Below are 13,071 nucleotides of genomic sequence, written 5' to 3'. Positions count from 1 at the left end.
TGTGGGAAACTCCAGGTGTATCTCTACCGTCAGTCCAACAGTGTAATAAATCCTTGAAAGCTTTACGTCCAAATTCATTACAAGGGTCTAACACTTAAAAATAATCAATTAGCTTTTATTTGGATGGATCACACCTGATAGCGGTGTGTTAAATGACTGAAAAGAGACAATTCATTCCCCTCCAAACGATTAGTATTGGCCGTGGACATGGAAAAAAGAACATGACCTGAGTAGCGTCGGTGTGTGTAATGACAGCAATCCTGGGAAATAATTTGCTCTGGGGGAGCAGAAATCTTTTTTAATTCCCTCATTACAGTTCGGAAATAACGTGGGATCGTGTCCAGAGGAGTGTGTGTGAAACTTGACCAGCTGCGTGACTGAGCATGGGCTGAATTTTAGAAACCCTGATGATGCCTAAACCGACACAGATGGAAAAAACGTGATCAATGTATCAGTTTATTCTCCTTAAATCTGTCAAAACCTCATTGTTTTTACATGAAAAACAAACTTTCATTAATGAAGCAGTGATATGCAACAGAAGATGGGGAAGTCCTTGAAACTGCGGCACAGATAATCCTGTCGGCCGACACCGACGTTTTCATTTTTAATTGAAAACGGAGCATAATGTTCTGACCTTTGTGAGCGTTCCCGCCGCTCTTGTGGCGTCGTGGTCGGTGTGATTTTTGTTAAATGTCAGGTGGATATCAAATGTTTTCTATTCATGTCTTTGTATTACTGTCCACATTGTTTCAAAATAAAACTGCAGACTTTTCTTTTTCGTTAAAGGCCAAATTTCAGAGAAACAAGCTCTTTGCGCCGCCGCTGTCGGCGCTTTGATTTGCTCTGGGCCCAGCCGTGTTAAACATGTAGGCGCTCATGATGCGCTGTAATGTGCCTCGGATAAAACCACCCACCAAATGTCAGGACCTGGCAAGATTCGCTAAAGTATTTGACAGAAGTATTTGGTGTGGAGTGAAAATCTGTGTCTTCACCCGCGGAGACAGGCTGTAATAGGGTTATCCAGATGAAGAGGGTCTGTCAGCGCCTGAAATGTGACGCTTTGGCAGGTGGGCAGGAGATCGGAGCAGAACAGACGATCAGCTCTGCTCTGGCTTTCTGTCAGTCACCTTCTACCTGACGCGCACACACACACACACACACACACACACACACACACACACACGTACACAGGCTAGGGTTAACAGCCTGGATGAGCTACTGATTGACGTTTTCCGAAAAATATCACTTTGCGCTGTTCCTGCTCTGATTTCTGTCATCTGCTGAGATGCTGAAGAGGTTCAGGCTGAACTGTTAGGCTGTGACTGTCAGACGGTCACCTCAGATGACGGTCAGAGAAAGACAGACGGTGTCATTCAGCAGCGTTTTTCACAGCGCTCAAAGCAGCAGGTACTGTTTTAAATGAGGTGCTGAGTTATGTCTTGCTCCACGATGCAGAAGCTACAGCTAAAGTTCTTGAAGAGAATAACGATAATGAAGAAATTCCTACAAGACGTATGCTATAATCCGTATTTTTATGATAACAATGTATCAGAAGAGGTCGATGGTGGAGATAAAGCTGCAGAGAATTATCACTTTCTGTCAGCTTTGTGCTCAGTTTCAGCTCATTGTTCGGCTGTTAAATCCTCAGCTTCCACTGTTTCGCTCTCATAGTGTTTTGTGCTGCAGCATGCCGCTGAGAAAAAGCCCTGAAACTCCACTCTGCTGAACAATTAATTGAAATATTACCAAAACTGAAATGTGGCTAAGTACAATATCCAAAATCGTAGTTGGCCGATAAATGTTAAATGTGTCAGAGCGTACCATTAGAAATGAAGCATTGTGGTGCCACGGAGGTGCCCTGGCCTGTAAATCTTATTCTTCAGATGTCAGAAAACATGCTTGTTTGGTATACAGCCCAGCAGAAATCACATCATCATCATTTTTAGATTTCTTTCTTTGCAATAATTACCATTGGCACTAATGTCGTGACTCGTGTATCGCAATCACAGTGTCTGTCACAGTAATGGCAATATGATTTTCTGTTATCATTCGGCTCTGCTGTGCACTGCCTGCACCAAAGAGCAGACACACACTATCCATGACCATCCGTTGAACAGCAGCAGTGAAGAGTTATAGAGATGTTTCCCTCAGGAGGAGTTGGTAGAGACCAAAACTGGAGCAAATAGAAGGTGAATGTTGTTTCTGCTCCCCCCAAGTGCCCAAAAAAATCAGATTTAATTCATAATTACAGGCTCAGTGATGGGTCCCAGCATGCTGTCTTAATTTAATGTACTCTAATGCACCTTTTACGTGAGATCCAGCCCTTCAGTACAATCAGATTTTGATGACTGGAGCAAATGGTGAATTTTTTGATTTCAAGTTTTGCTTATTTTCGTTTCCCTTTAGGACAGTTTTCACATTAGTTTCAGGCTGCAATGTTTAATCTCATTATCTATCAGCTGCAGCTGTGTATTGGTTATTACTGATATTGCTGCTACATATGGAGTCGTCTTTACCCCGTGGAAGAGAAAACACCCAGCCGGACTCAGTGTGCTGATATTAATGTGTAGTCGACAAGCCTTCAGAAGCTCCAGCACAGACTGGAGCTGATCCATAATGTCTCCACGCACCATTGTTCCTGCCGTTTTGATTTGTGTGACACCTAATGTTTACCAGTTTAATCGTACCCGCCAGCCTCAATCAAAAGTAATCACATCATTTTCAGGGTATGCAGAATTCAAATTCCGCTCGGCCCGGTGCAGGCTACCGTTCCTGGAAACACAGCTTTCAGAGACAGACGCTGCACTGCAGTGGAAGTGAGGGATAATGCCTCAACAGGATAACGCTGCCAGCATGATGTTTCATTTTATTTCCTGTAACGCGGCGTCCTAAAGAGTGGCGGAAATAAACTTTCAAATAAATTTCCCACTGCGTCTCCTCTTAGTCCTGAATTTAACTGTAATTGGGTCTGAAATAAAAGAAAAGGAGCGCTTTTACTTTCAGCAGAGCAGCAGGTGTTTGCCACAGCTCAGCAAACGTGCGTTTTTCTTTTCTTTTTTTTTTACTCAACTAAAGTTTATAACTTTAATAATGTTGCTGTTGCTCCCCAAAACCGTTTTTTTCCCACATATTTCATTTCACTGACATATTTTTCATCATAAACCAGGATGGTTGGGCAGAAGAACAATGCTCCTCTTCCCTCTGTTTCTGTGTCTCTTTCTTGCCGCCTCTCAGAAGTAGTTTGTCTTTTTGATGTAGGGTTTGGTTCATCGGCTGTGGTTTTTCGGAGGGAATGAAAAGGATGATGTAAACTTTTGAGTGTGGGTGATGTATTACCTCTCCACAAGATGTTTCTACTCGATATGTGTCTTAATTTGCTAGCTTACTTTGAGAAAAGCGTATGCATATTGTGTCAGTCCACAGCGATGCTAGCAGCTCTGCCAGGCTGCACAGAGGTGTTTTAGCATCACTGAAGTTATTACAGTTTGTCTGCACCAAATTTCATGGCAATCCATCCAAGAGCTGTTGAGATATTTCAAGTTAGTCCTCGTGTGGCTGAAAAACGGAATGAAATTAGCTATAAATTGTTTCTCAAATGATTCACCTGATTAAAAAAATGGTGTCATCAGGCTGAACGGAGAAATGTTCAGTCTTCATATTTGTATGTAAATTATTTTTTTTATCAGAGAAAAGCCACGTGTGCGTTTCCTTCCAGTCGCTTTTTTCCTTCTCTCAGTTCTGAAATCGTTTAATTTGAGCGTCCGTCGTCCATCTCCAGTTTAAACATGAGAAGAACTGTTGCGTCGTGCTTGACGGAAAACCTCTTGAAACAATTTAACCTCTAACCAAATCGAAAACCTCTCTCCCGAGGAATTTTGTCTTTTTAGAGCAAAATAACGGAACGACAATGAAAATAAATCTTGATTGCAATTACTCCATGATTGAAAATGCGGCCGCAGAGAATAGATGTATTTCTTCGCGGCTCTTCGGTACATCAGCTCTTTAATTTGAAGACAGACATTCATTTTTTTTATCTTCCCTCTCCGTCTCTTTATTCGTCTCTCCCCAGTCGTTGTGTACGGCTCAGAATGTGAATTGCAGAGACCTGGAGGGACGGCACTCCACTCCCCTTCACTTTGCTGCTGGCTACAACAGAGTGACAGTGGTGGAGTACCTGCTGCACCACGGGGCCGACGTGCACGCCAAGGACAAAGGGTGCGACATTTAAGTAACATTTACAGGCAGACTTCAGTCCATTTTTGTTTACATGATGAATCAGGAAGTCATAGGAAAGTTATGGAAAGTAATAATATAATGATGTATGTGTGTGTAACCTTTGCAGTGGGCTGGTTCCCCTCCACAACGCCTGTTCGTACGGTCACTACGAGGTGGCCGAGCTGCTGGTCAGACACGGAGCCTCGGTCAACGTGGCCGACTTGTGGAAGTTCACGCCGCTCCACGAAGCCGCTGCCAAGGGAAAATATGAGATCTGCAAACTGCTGCTCAAGGTTAGAGCTGCGTTTCCCTCCATAACGCCGAGCTAACTTTCAGCCCCACGTTTAAATTCATGTTTATTCCAGGCCTGTCACCATCGTGACGGTTGGTGGGTAGTTGTCATACGAATGATTGCAATTGTCGATTCAGTTTCGTTTTTCTGTTCATTTTATACAACTGTAAAGCAAAAAATATGGTCTCACAGCTGAAACAAAAGAACCTGTCCGACAGAATTAATGTCTAGACAGCTGAACTCTGTTTCTTTTCCCTCGCATTGGAACCTTTTGTGCTCAGGTAGACAGTTTATTACCACAATTAGCCAATGGAAATGCACCTAATTCACTTTCTATTCGTTGCAGCTATGGATGTCAGTTTTGGTTCATGTTGCTTTTGATAGCCTAACAGCCTTTAATTTGTGCTCAAGAACATGCTGGACTGCATCTCCTGGAAGATTTCAGTGTCCCGGACAAATGGGAAAAATTCAGGTCAAATATTATCCATGTTTATGGACCCTATTTCCCCATACTTTTGTGTCTAAGTGAGTAATGGGAACAACAATTTTAGAAATTGGTCCAATTTTGAACGAGAGCGCTGTGACCGCGAGTTGGACTTCTGTGTAATCGCTTCAGGTGTTTGCGCACCTCCAGTGAACGTCTACTAAAAGTGTTTGTTTTTGCCCCTGACAGGCTCAGACTGTTATTCTAAGTATGTGACAGCATTATGGAAAGGATCTCTTCAGAGTAACTTCTATTTTGTTCAACCAGAAACAGCTGTTACACCGCTCTCGCCAAAGCCACCAGACTCCATACATAGAAACGTTGATTTTATCTTCGTAAAACACACTTCGCTCAAACTCAACAGGAACAAAATAAAGCTCAGCAAAGCCTTCTTGGTTCATTGTTCACGGTTCCAACAGTCACCTCCATCTCAGGTTTGGTTGAAATAAACCCTTCATTCACCATACGAATATTAGAAGCACCTCAGAATAAACATCCGGTGCCCTGATTCTCCGCTCGGTGCCGTTAAACCAAAGCAGAAGAAAGGAGCGACAGGCTGATGTCATGAAAGGAGCACCACCTCTAAAGGCGGAAAACAGTCTGGAACCAGTGATGGAAATCTGACGTTTCTGTTAGTTTCATGCAGCCGCTTTTATGCAGGTGAATGGAAACGATTCTAAAGATGATGATGGTCAATCAGCTCTCTAAAAACCCACAGCAGGCGTCAGACTTTCTCCATTCAAAGCGGCGCTTTCTGAACCACACTGAGGACGTGTCCAGAGAATGCTGGGCTCACGAGTGTCGCATGTTTTTCCTCTGCTGTCTCCTCTTTCCCTTGGTATAAACATCACACCGGCCACATTTGCAAACATTAGCATGCTGCCTGTCGCCACCATGCAGGACTTCTGGGTGTGTTGAAGTCTGCAGGATTGGAACATTAAAATTCTGCAGCCGTTTTCTCTGTACAGCTGTAACGCTCTGTAAACACACTTTATCCTTTTTTACACAGAGCTTCAGAGGACGGTATTTACAAGACATGGCAGTGTCTCAGTGGAACTCAGAAATCTGTTCTGCCATGTAGCACAAAAAACGGCGACACAATATCACCTGTTGCTAATGCAATAAATGGCACGCGGCTCCCTGTGTCCCCCTGAAGTAGCAGTCATGACAGGCCTCTGATTGGCCCGTCGGAAGCGAGCACTAAAACTTGCCATGATCTCTGGAGTTTTCATCTAGATGAACTCCGACTAATCAGACCGCGAGGCTGAAAATATCTGCCGTGTGACGCCCGATTGTCGCATCTCATAGATTCTAAATGAGTCCCGTGAAATGTTGCAGCTTTTCAGCCGAATGTGTTTTTGTTTTCCCCATCATAATCATCTCCAGACAAGGCTCCATCAACGCTGTGTTGTTGCCATATGGTGCTGCATAAATTATTATTAGATCAACACTGCTGAATGCACACACATGAAGGCTGCATCAGCTGCAGGGGAAATGTGCCACTTCTGGACTTAGAATACCTTTACTGTCGTTGCACAATGAGATTAAGTTCGCAGCAATCTGCATAAGATGCTTTGCAGAACATAAAACAGCCTTATAACGTTTTTAATACTCACGATAACACAATATAATAAAAGCCAAAAATGCTCCAGTATTACATTTGTACACAGGCGGTGAGAGAGGAAAAAAAAAAGATATTGCTCACGGTCAGTTAAATATTGCAGCTTCTCAAAAATGGGAGAATTTCCTGCTTTTCTTCCACTTGTCGAAAAAAAAGTGTTTACCCTTGAAGGCAGAAAAGTTGATGTATCGATAAAAACAGGATGCGGCAAAGTGCAACGGAAACAGATTTGACAAATGAATCATGACTAAGAGCTGCAGCAGATGAAGACATCACATCCATGTGGAGCAAATCCTCAAAACTAATACATGAAATCAATAGAAATGCAATATTTCCATCACAATTACATCTTCTCGTTGCACCCGAATGGAGAATTGGTGCCATTCTTGATGCACCCAACTCCTAATATTAAAGTCAGCGGATGGGAGGAGACGTTCACTGGCATTTTCTTTTACCTGTTTTCTGGAAATTCAGCTGAACTTTGTGCGACATTTGCTCGACAGCCTGTTAACTTAATATCTTTTTTGAGTTTTTGACTGCTGGTTCAAGCAATTAGAAGATGTCACCCTTAACTCAGGGAAAAGCTGTTAATGGTTTAATCAGTGCTTAATTGAAAAAATAATGAGTCTATAATGAAAATAATAATGAGTTGCAGCCCACTGTCGGCTGTCATGAAGTTTCAGTACCATAAACTGTGAAGTCTGCCCTGCACTTCCTCTGCAGTTGTGTATAAATAGTGGCAAGGGGACTCAGGACTCAGCCAGGTGGTGCTCTAGTGTGATTAATGATGAGTTTTTGGAGGCTACCTCGCTCAGGAAAATGGTGTGGTGAGGTAAAATAATTTAACATTCTATTATTCAGTATGTGTGAAAGGCAGGTGGCATCCTGTTTGTCCCAAGGCCAAACTGGTATTGATCCAAACTTGGAGTACGAAGGGTCTTCTTCTTGAAATAAAGTGATTATGAGGGTGAGTGTCAAAGGGCAGTATTGATAATAAATAGATTTGTCACTGGACTGACTGCATGGTTGAACTTGGAGATTTTGGACCATCATCTTGGCGCTCTCCGCCATCAACATCCCAAATTGAGTGAGTACCTTTTGTAATCATGATCATCCCTCCAGTAGAATCCCAGAGGCTTCGTGTTTGGTTTTACCTTCATTTGCATTTGTAGCTGCTAACTTGTGTGGAAACTTTGACCTGACAGTGTTTGTGATGCTCATGAAGATTGGTGCGGCTGCAGTCGGTCACCGCAGGACCTCAGCACATGTCCGGGAACACCATCTGCTTCAGCAGCTTTGTTTGTGTTCATCCAACAAAAGGCTCGCTCAGCGGGAGTTTATCACCAGCGATTGTTCATCCTCGTTTGTCGTAACCTCAGCGGTGGACTTCTTCCCTTTACCAGCATGCAAAGCAGTCGTCCTTTGTTGTTTTTGTTGTTCCGTTCGTGTCTTGGCGGCTGTTAGGGGCCGTTCCTCCTGTCATTAGCGTTATCATTACATATGCAGCAGCACATGAAATGTGTTCCTCGGCGTCAGTCTGTGAAGCCTCGTGTGCAGATAAATCCCAGTCAGTGCTCTCCAAACAGTCCTGGAGTTCAGAGATACAGCCGCTCCCTCAGGCCGCACTCTCGCTGATCTGATGGTCTGGAGGCAGAGGTTAGAAACGCAGGCAGATGATTGATTGTTCAAGGTGGTGGGAAGGTTTGGCATTTTTCCACCGTGGTTGGAAAATCCTCATACCGGCGATGTTCGGTTGGATTTTAAGCCTGTGCTTGTGCTTCCTGTGTACACATGGCGGTGCCCTCATTTCCCCTTTAACACACAAGTAACAGAGTGTTCCCGCGCTCTGGTGTTAATCCGCCATGGCCTCGGGATGCAACTGTTCTCTCTTTTTGAATAAACTATTCCGGAGTTCAGCAGCAGGTTTGCCTTTGTCTCCGCTGTTTGTTGTCAACTTTCTATTGTCCCCTTTCTGTGCTGGATTTGTGCTCAGAATAACACTCGGCAGCTTTCGCTCCCAGTGCTGTGAGATTCTGTCGGGATCTTGTGAGACACACAAAATGCGCATAAGCCTTTTCTTTGTTCGGAAAGAAATGCGAGGACATGACACATTTCTCTTCAATTACAGGAGAAGAATCTGTCTTGTTAGCACTTAGAATGAAATGTGTGAACTCACGTGATTTGTGATCTTTGTATGGATGTATTGTTGTCGATGTTAGCATGCTAACACACCGAGATGGTGAACGTTCTCTGTCATTCTGAGCGTGTTAGCATGCTAATATTAGCACCTAGAGCCTCTCAGAACTGCTTGCATAGCCGTAGACTCTTGACCTTGTGTGTGAACAGATCAAAAATGTGAAATTCATTACCTCCTATGAGCCAGCTGATTGCTCACAAGAGAGTTTGGAGGCTCCAGAATTGCTCACTGCAATAAATGAAATATCTTTCATGAACTGAATCCAGCATTCATTTCTATGGAAATGTCCCAGTTGTTTCTTAAATGGGTCCCTCTTTTAATTTTCCTCGATAGAGAATAAATTACAGTGAGAATGTGATTGCATCAGCAGCAAGAGATAATAGAAATGGAGAAGTAGGGCAGAAAAATCATAACATGGGTAGGTTTAAAAAAAAAAAACATTAAAAAGAAAGGGAAATACAGCCATGAGAGATGAATAATGGACAGTTTCAGGCCAGCAGTGGATACTCAGGGGAGTGGTCCCGCAACATCAAATTTTAATGAGCGGATTTCAAAACTTCCAATGAAATGACAAGTTAAACTGTAACCTAGGAGACAGTTGAGCGATGAAAATGTCCCAGTCTCCAGGGGATGTGGTGTTTTCCACTTCAGTGGATGTCACGTCCTCACCTCTCTGCCGCCTTTCGTCTCTCCCTCTCTTCTTCTCTCCGGTGAATTACCTTCATCCACTTCTCACTCGTCACTTGTCAACATCTCTTCCCCGTCTGAGTGAAACGCTTCCACCAGGGTTGAAGCGACGAGGGGGTTTTTGAGTGCTGAGATTTTGTAGAATCAAGTTTTGTGCCACAATTCAGTCTTTAAAAGCCGTCTGTGTTAAGATAGATGAACCCATCCAGCCATTTTGGCCTTCTCTCTCCAGCACGGGGCAGACCCCACCAAGAAGAACCGAGACGGGAACACGCCTCTGGACCTGGTGAAGGACGGGGACACTGACATCCAGGACCTGCTGAGAGGGGATGCTGCGCTGCTGGATGCTGCTAAGAAAGGCTGCCTGGCCAGGGTTCAGAAATTATGCAGCCCTGACAACATTAACTGTCGGGACACGCAAGGACGCAACTCCACACCTCTGCACCTTGCAGGTAACATGCATGTGGAAACCCCAAGCAACACACACACACACAGACACACACTCAGAGGTCAGTTTAATAAGCACACATTTCCTCAAATTTGGTACTTTGCAGACACAGTAAAATGAAGAGACAGAAATTTTTAGTCCCTGTTTGGCCGAAGTTTGCAGGATTGAAGCAAATTTGGACGTGGTGTGTGCGCTTGCTGGTGCCAGTCACTGTGGCTGCAGCGTCTCAGAAACAGCCGACCTCCAGGGATTTTGGCTCTGTGCCGTGCCAAGAACAAGGAAATAAACACATCCAGACAGCTTAAGCCTTGAGGGACAAAAACACTTTGTTTATAGACAAGCGTTGGGACAATTTAGCAATTTGTCGATAATTTTTCATAACACCATTTCTGACAACAGTAATCATTGAGTGTCTTAAACCAGACTTGGTTTACTGGTGCGCTGCAGTCACTTTATGAGGACATTCAAAAAGTTAATGTCATCGTGGAATATGTGCTCCTTAATGTCACCATCAGCCCAGTTTATGTAACCGTTGCCTTAGTAAATAAAGACCATGTGACCCTCATGTGGTCTTTATTTGCAGGAATCATTGCAAACACATATCCTTGAATCTGTGTACGTTTTTTGTCATTGACCAATTCTGCAAACTAATGCCCCAAATGGTGTTTTAAAAATAGGATATGATGCAATGGAACTTCCTGCAGTAACATCTGTCATCAAGTATATCAAGATTTTTTCCAAATCATACATTTTATCTTATTACAAAAAGTTCTTATCAGTCAGAAATAGGTGTGATTTTCAATATTCGTAGTTACTTACAGCCTGTGTGGGTTAAAATGCCGAACAGCTTGGGGGCCCAGACTGAAAAGGCCCCTGGTAATATAACAAGCACTTGGACCAGCCAGGAGACCCCTGCCTCAGCATCTTAAGCTGCGTTATGACTCATAGGGATCAACATGTGTGTAGTGTTTCGGGGAGTCAGACCGCGCCGTGCCTTAAACGTTATCTGCAGGATTTTAAATCAGAGCTGAAATGCAGCGGGGGCCAGATGCGTTCTCTTGTCCTCGTCGCTGTTGAGAGCTGGGCCGCGGCGACTTGGATAAGATCTAGATTGGCAACTAATTTATGGCCGGGGCCTGAATAAGGGGAATCACGGTAGTCAAACATCACTCCCAAGCTGCGTGCACTGTCCTTTCTTCATGAATAATAGATGACTCAGCTGCGACGAGACAGGAGCGGTGATGCCGAAAAGACCTCTGATCTAGATTCATTTGCATGACTGTTTTTGGGCATCGGCCCGTTAAAAACATACTGTTTGCAATTAAAATAGTCACTGCAAATATTCCTATTTGTGCATATGTAATGTCCTAATTTACCATTAACTTGAAAAGACTGTATTGTCACAGTTCACAGTATGTATTAAACTATAGTGTGCTGTAACAACCTTGAATCTCCTTCATGAAAGTTCATGAGGGTTTTTAATTCATGATAGCAGAGATTCTGTAGGTCCTCAAAGGAGCACACACACACACACACATCCTCATGTATATGTATGGGATTTGTAATCATGATTACATCAGTTTCAGAGATAACAAGAGAGATATGCACCAGATACACACCACCACAACCCCTCACAGGCATAAATATAGAACATGCCATAACCTTAAAATGAAGGGTAAATATTTACATAGTGTGTTTTTATCTTCATGCCAACCAAGAGACTCACGATGAGCAGAAAGTCTGACATGAGTAATGTGAAACGACCCACTAATTCTGTTAACTTTTAGTTCGCTAAGAGCTTGCTTAAGGTTAGGGTGACGCACGGCGTCTCGGTCTTAAAAGAAGTCGCTCCCCGGTGGGAAACATGTTGTCATGAGCTGGAAATTGAACCGCTGTCACCGTGGTTGAGTGCCTCTGCCTGTCTCTCATGTTTTTCCTGCACTGTGTCTCCATGTCACCCTCCTCTGGTGAGGAAACTGATTAGCCTTTGTGCTCTTCTCACATTTTTTCAGACTCTGTATTTATAGAGAATTTAGTGAGCAGGCTCGCCTCCAACAGATGATAAAGTATATCTCAATTAGCGACTGTTTCGCGGCATGACGGGCGCTTTTAAAGTTAAGAAACTGCTGAAAAACACTTTGAAGGTCTGTGATTTCTCTGAGATCTGACCACTTAGACACACGCCCACGCACCCTCTGCCTTCATGTACTTGCTTGTGAAAGGAAAAGATGATTATACGCTGTCACGCTGCCGCTGTTGTAGGCTGACATGTCTCTCTGTTTTTCTCTCTGTATTTCCTCCTCTCTTGTTACCTGACCACCTTCTTGGTTCTCCGTTTATCTCTCATCCATCGACTTTTTTGCCGTCCGGCTGCCTTTTCCACGCAACCCAAACCCCCCCGGCGCCGCTTCTCCAGCCGGCTACAACAACTTGGAGGTAGCAGAGTATCTGCTGGAACATGGAGCCGATGTGAACGCTCAGGACAAAGGAGGGCTGATACCTTTACACAACGCTGCTTCATACGGGGTAAGACACACACACGAACACACACATGTGCTTCACGAGTTCAGTTCAGGGACGCTGCTTTTACTCTTTGTAAAACTTAATCAATTTAAAGTTTGTGGTATCGGTCAATAATTTCCCCATTAAAATCGTTATTATGATCATTATTAATACACTGAAATGATGCATGTAAGCAGTTTCCCTTCATCTGGAGCCCTTGGCTGCCTCTCAGTCACATTTCCCTTATAGCTCGACAGCATTCTGCTGCTGAAAGAGTCATGAAACACATGTTTGAATGAAAATTTGATGAGCTCTGCATTTTGGAGACGCTCACTCACATACACACAGTTTAGCATGCCCCGCTGGTGCTCTACATGAGCGACAGTGTGTTCGATGCAAAGAAGGAGCTGTAGACTAAAGAGAGAAGGAAAGGATGGACTAAGACAACAAGAATCACGATGGAGTTAATAATTCACAGAGGACCGAGAGAGTCCCACGTAGTCCCTTTTCTCTGATCACAATTTTTATAGCACTCATTCAGCAGACTTCACACATTCGTTCCTGTGAAATGCTTTTGTTGCTCTCGTCTCTTTGCCTCCTCTCACCGCCTCCTCTTCTTTCTGCT

The 13,071-nt window shown here is 43.7% G+C and overlaps 1 protein-coding gene across 1 annotated transcript in view; it reads left to right on the top strand.

Annotated features, from left to right (window-relative positions):
- The window catches only part of tnksa (tankyrase, TRF1-interacting ankyrin-related ADP-ribose polymerase a), a 76,257-nt gene that overhangs the window by 51,448 nt on the left and 11,738 nt on the right, over positions 1-13,071 (top strand). Inside the window, exons 15-18 of the mRNA XM_076758893.1 lie at positions 4,070-4,215; positions 4,343-4,508; positions 9,729-9,948; positions 12,361-12,470. Coding sequence (XP_076615008.1) covers positions 4,070-4,215; positions 4,343-4,508; positions 9,729-9,948; positions 12,361-12,470 — 642 coding nt within the window. The remainder of the gene's footprint in view (positions 1-4,069; positions 4,216-4,342; positions 4,509-9,728; positions 9,949-12,360; positions 12,471-13,071) is intronic.

Source organism: Chaetodon auriga, chromosome 19, assembly GCF_051107435.1.
Source record: "Chaetodon auriga isolate fChaAug3 chromosome 19, fChaAug3.hap1, whole genome shotgun sequence".
NCBI classification, from domain to species: Eukaryota; Metazoa; Chordata; class Actinopteri; order Chaetodontiformes; family Chaetodontidae; genus Chaetodon; species Chaetodon auriga.
This window is presented reverse-complemented; position numbering and strand designations above follow the sequence as displayed.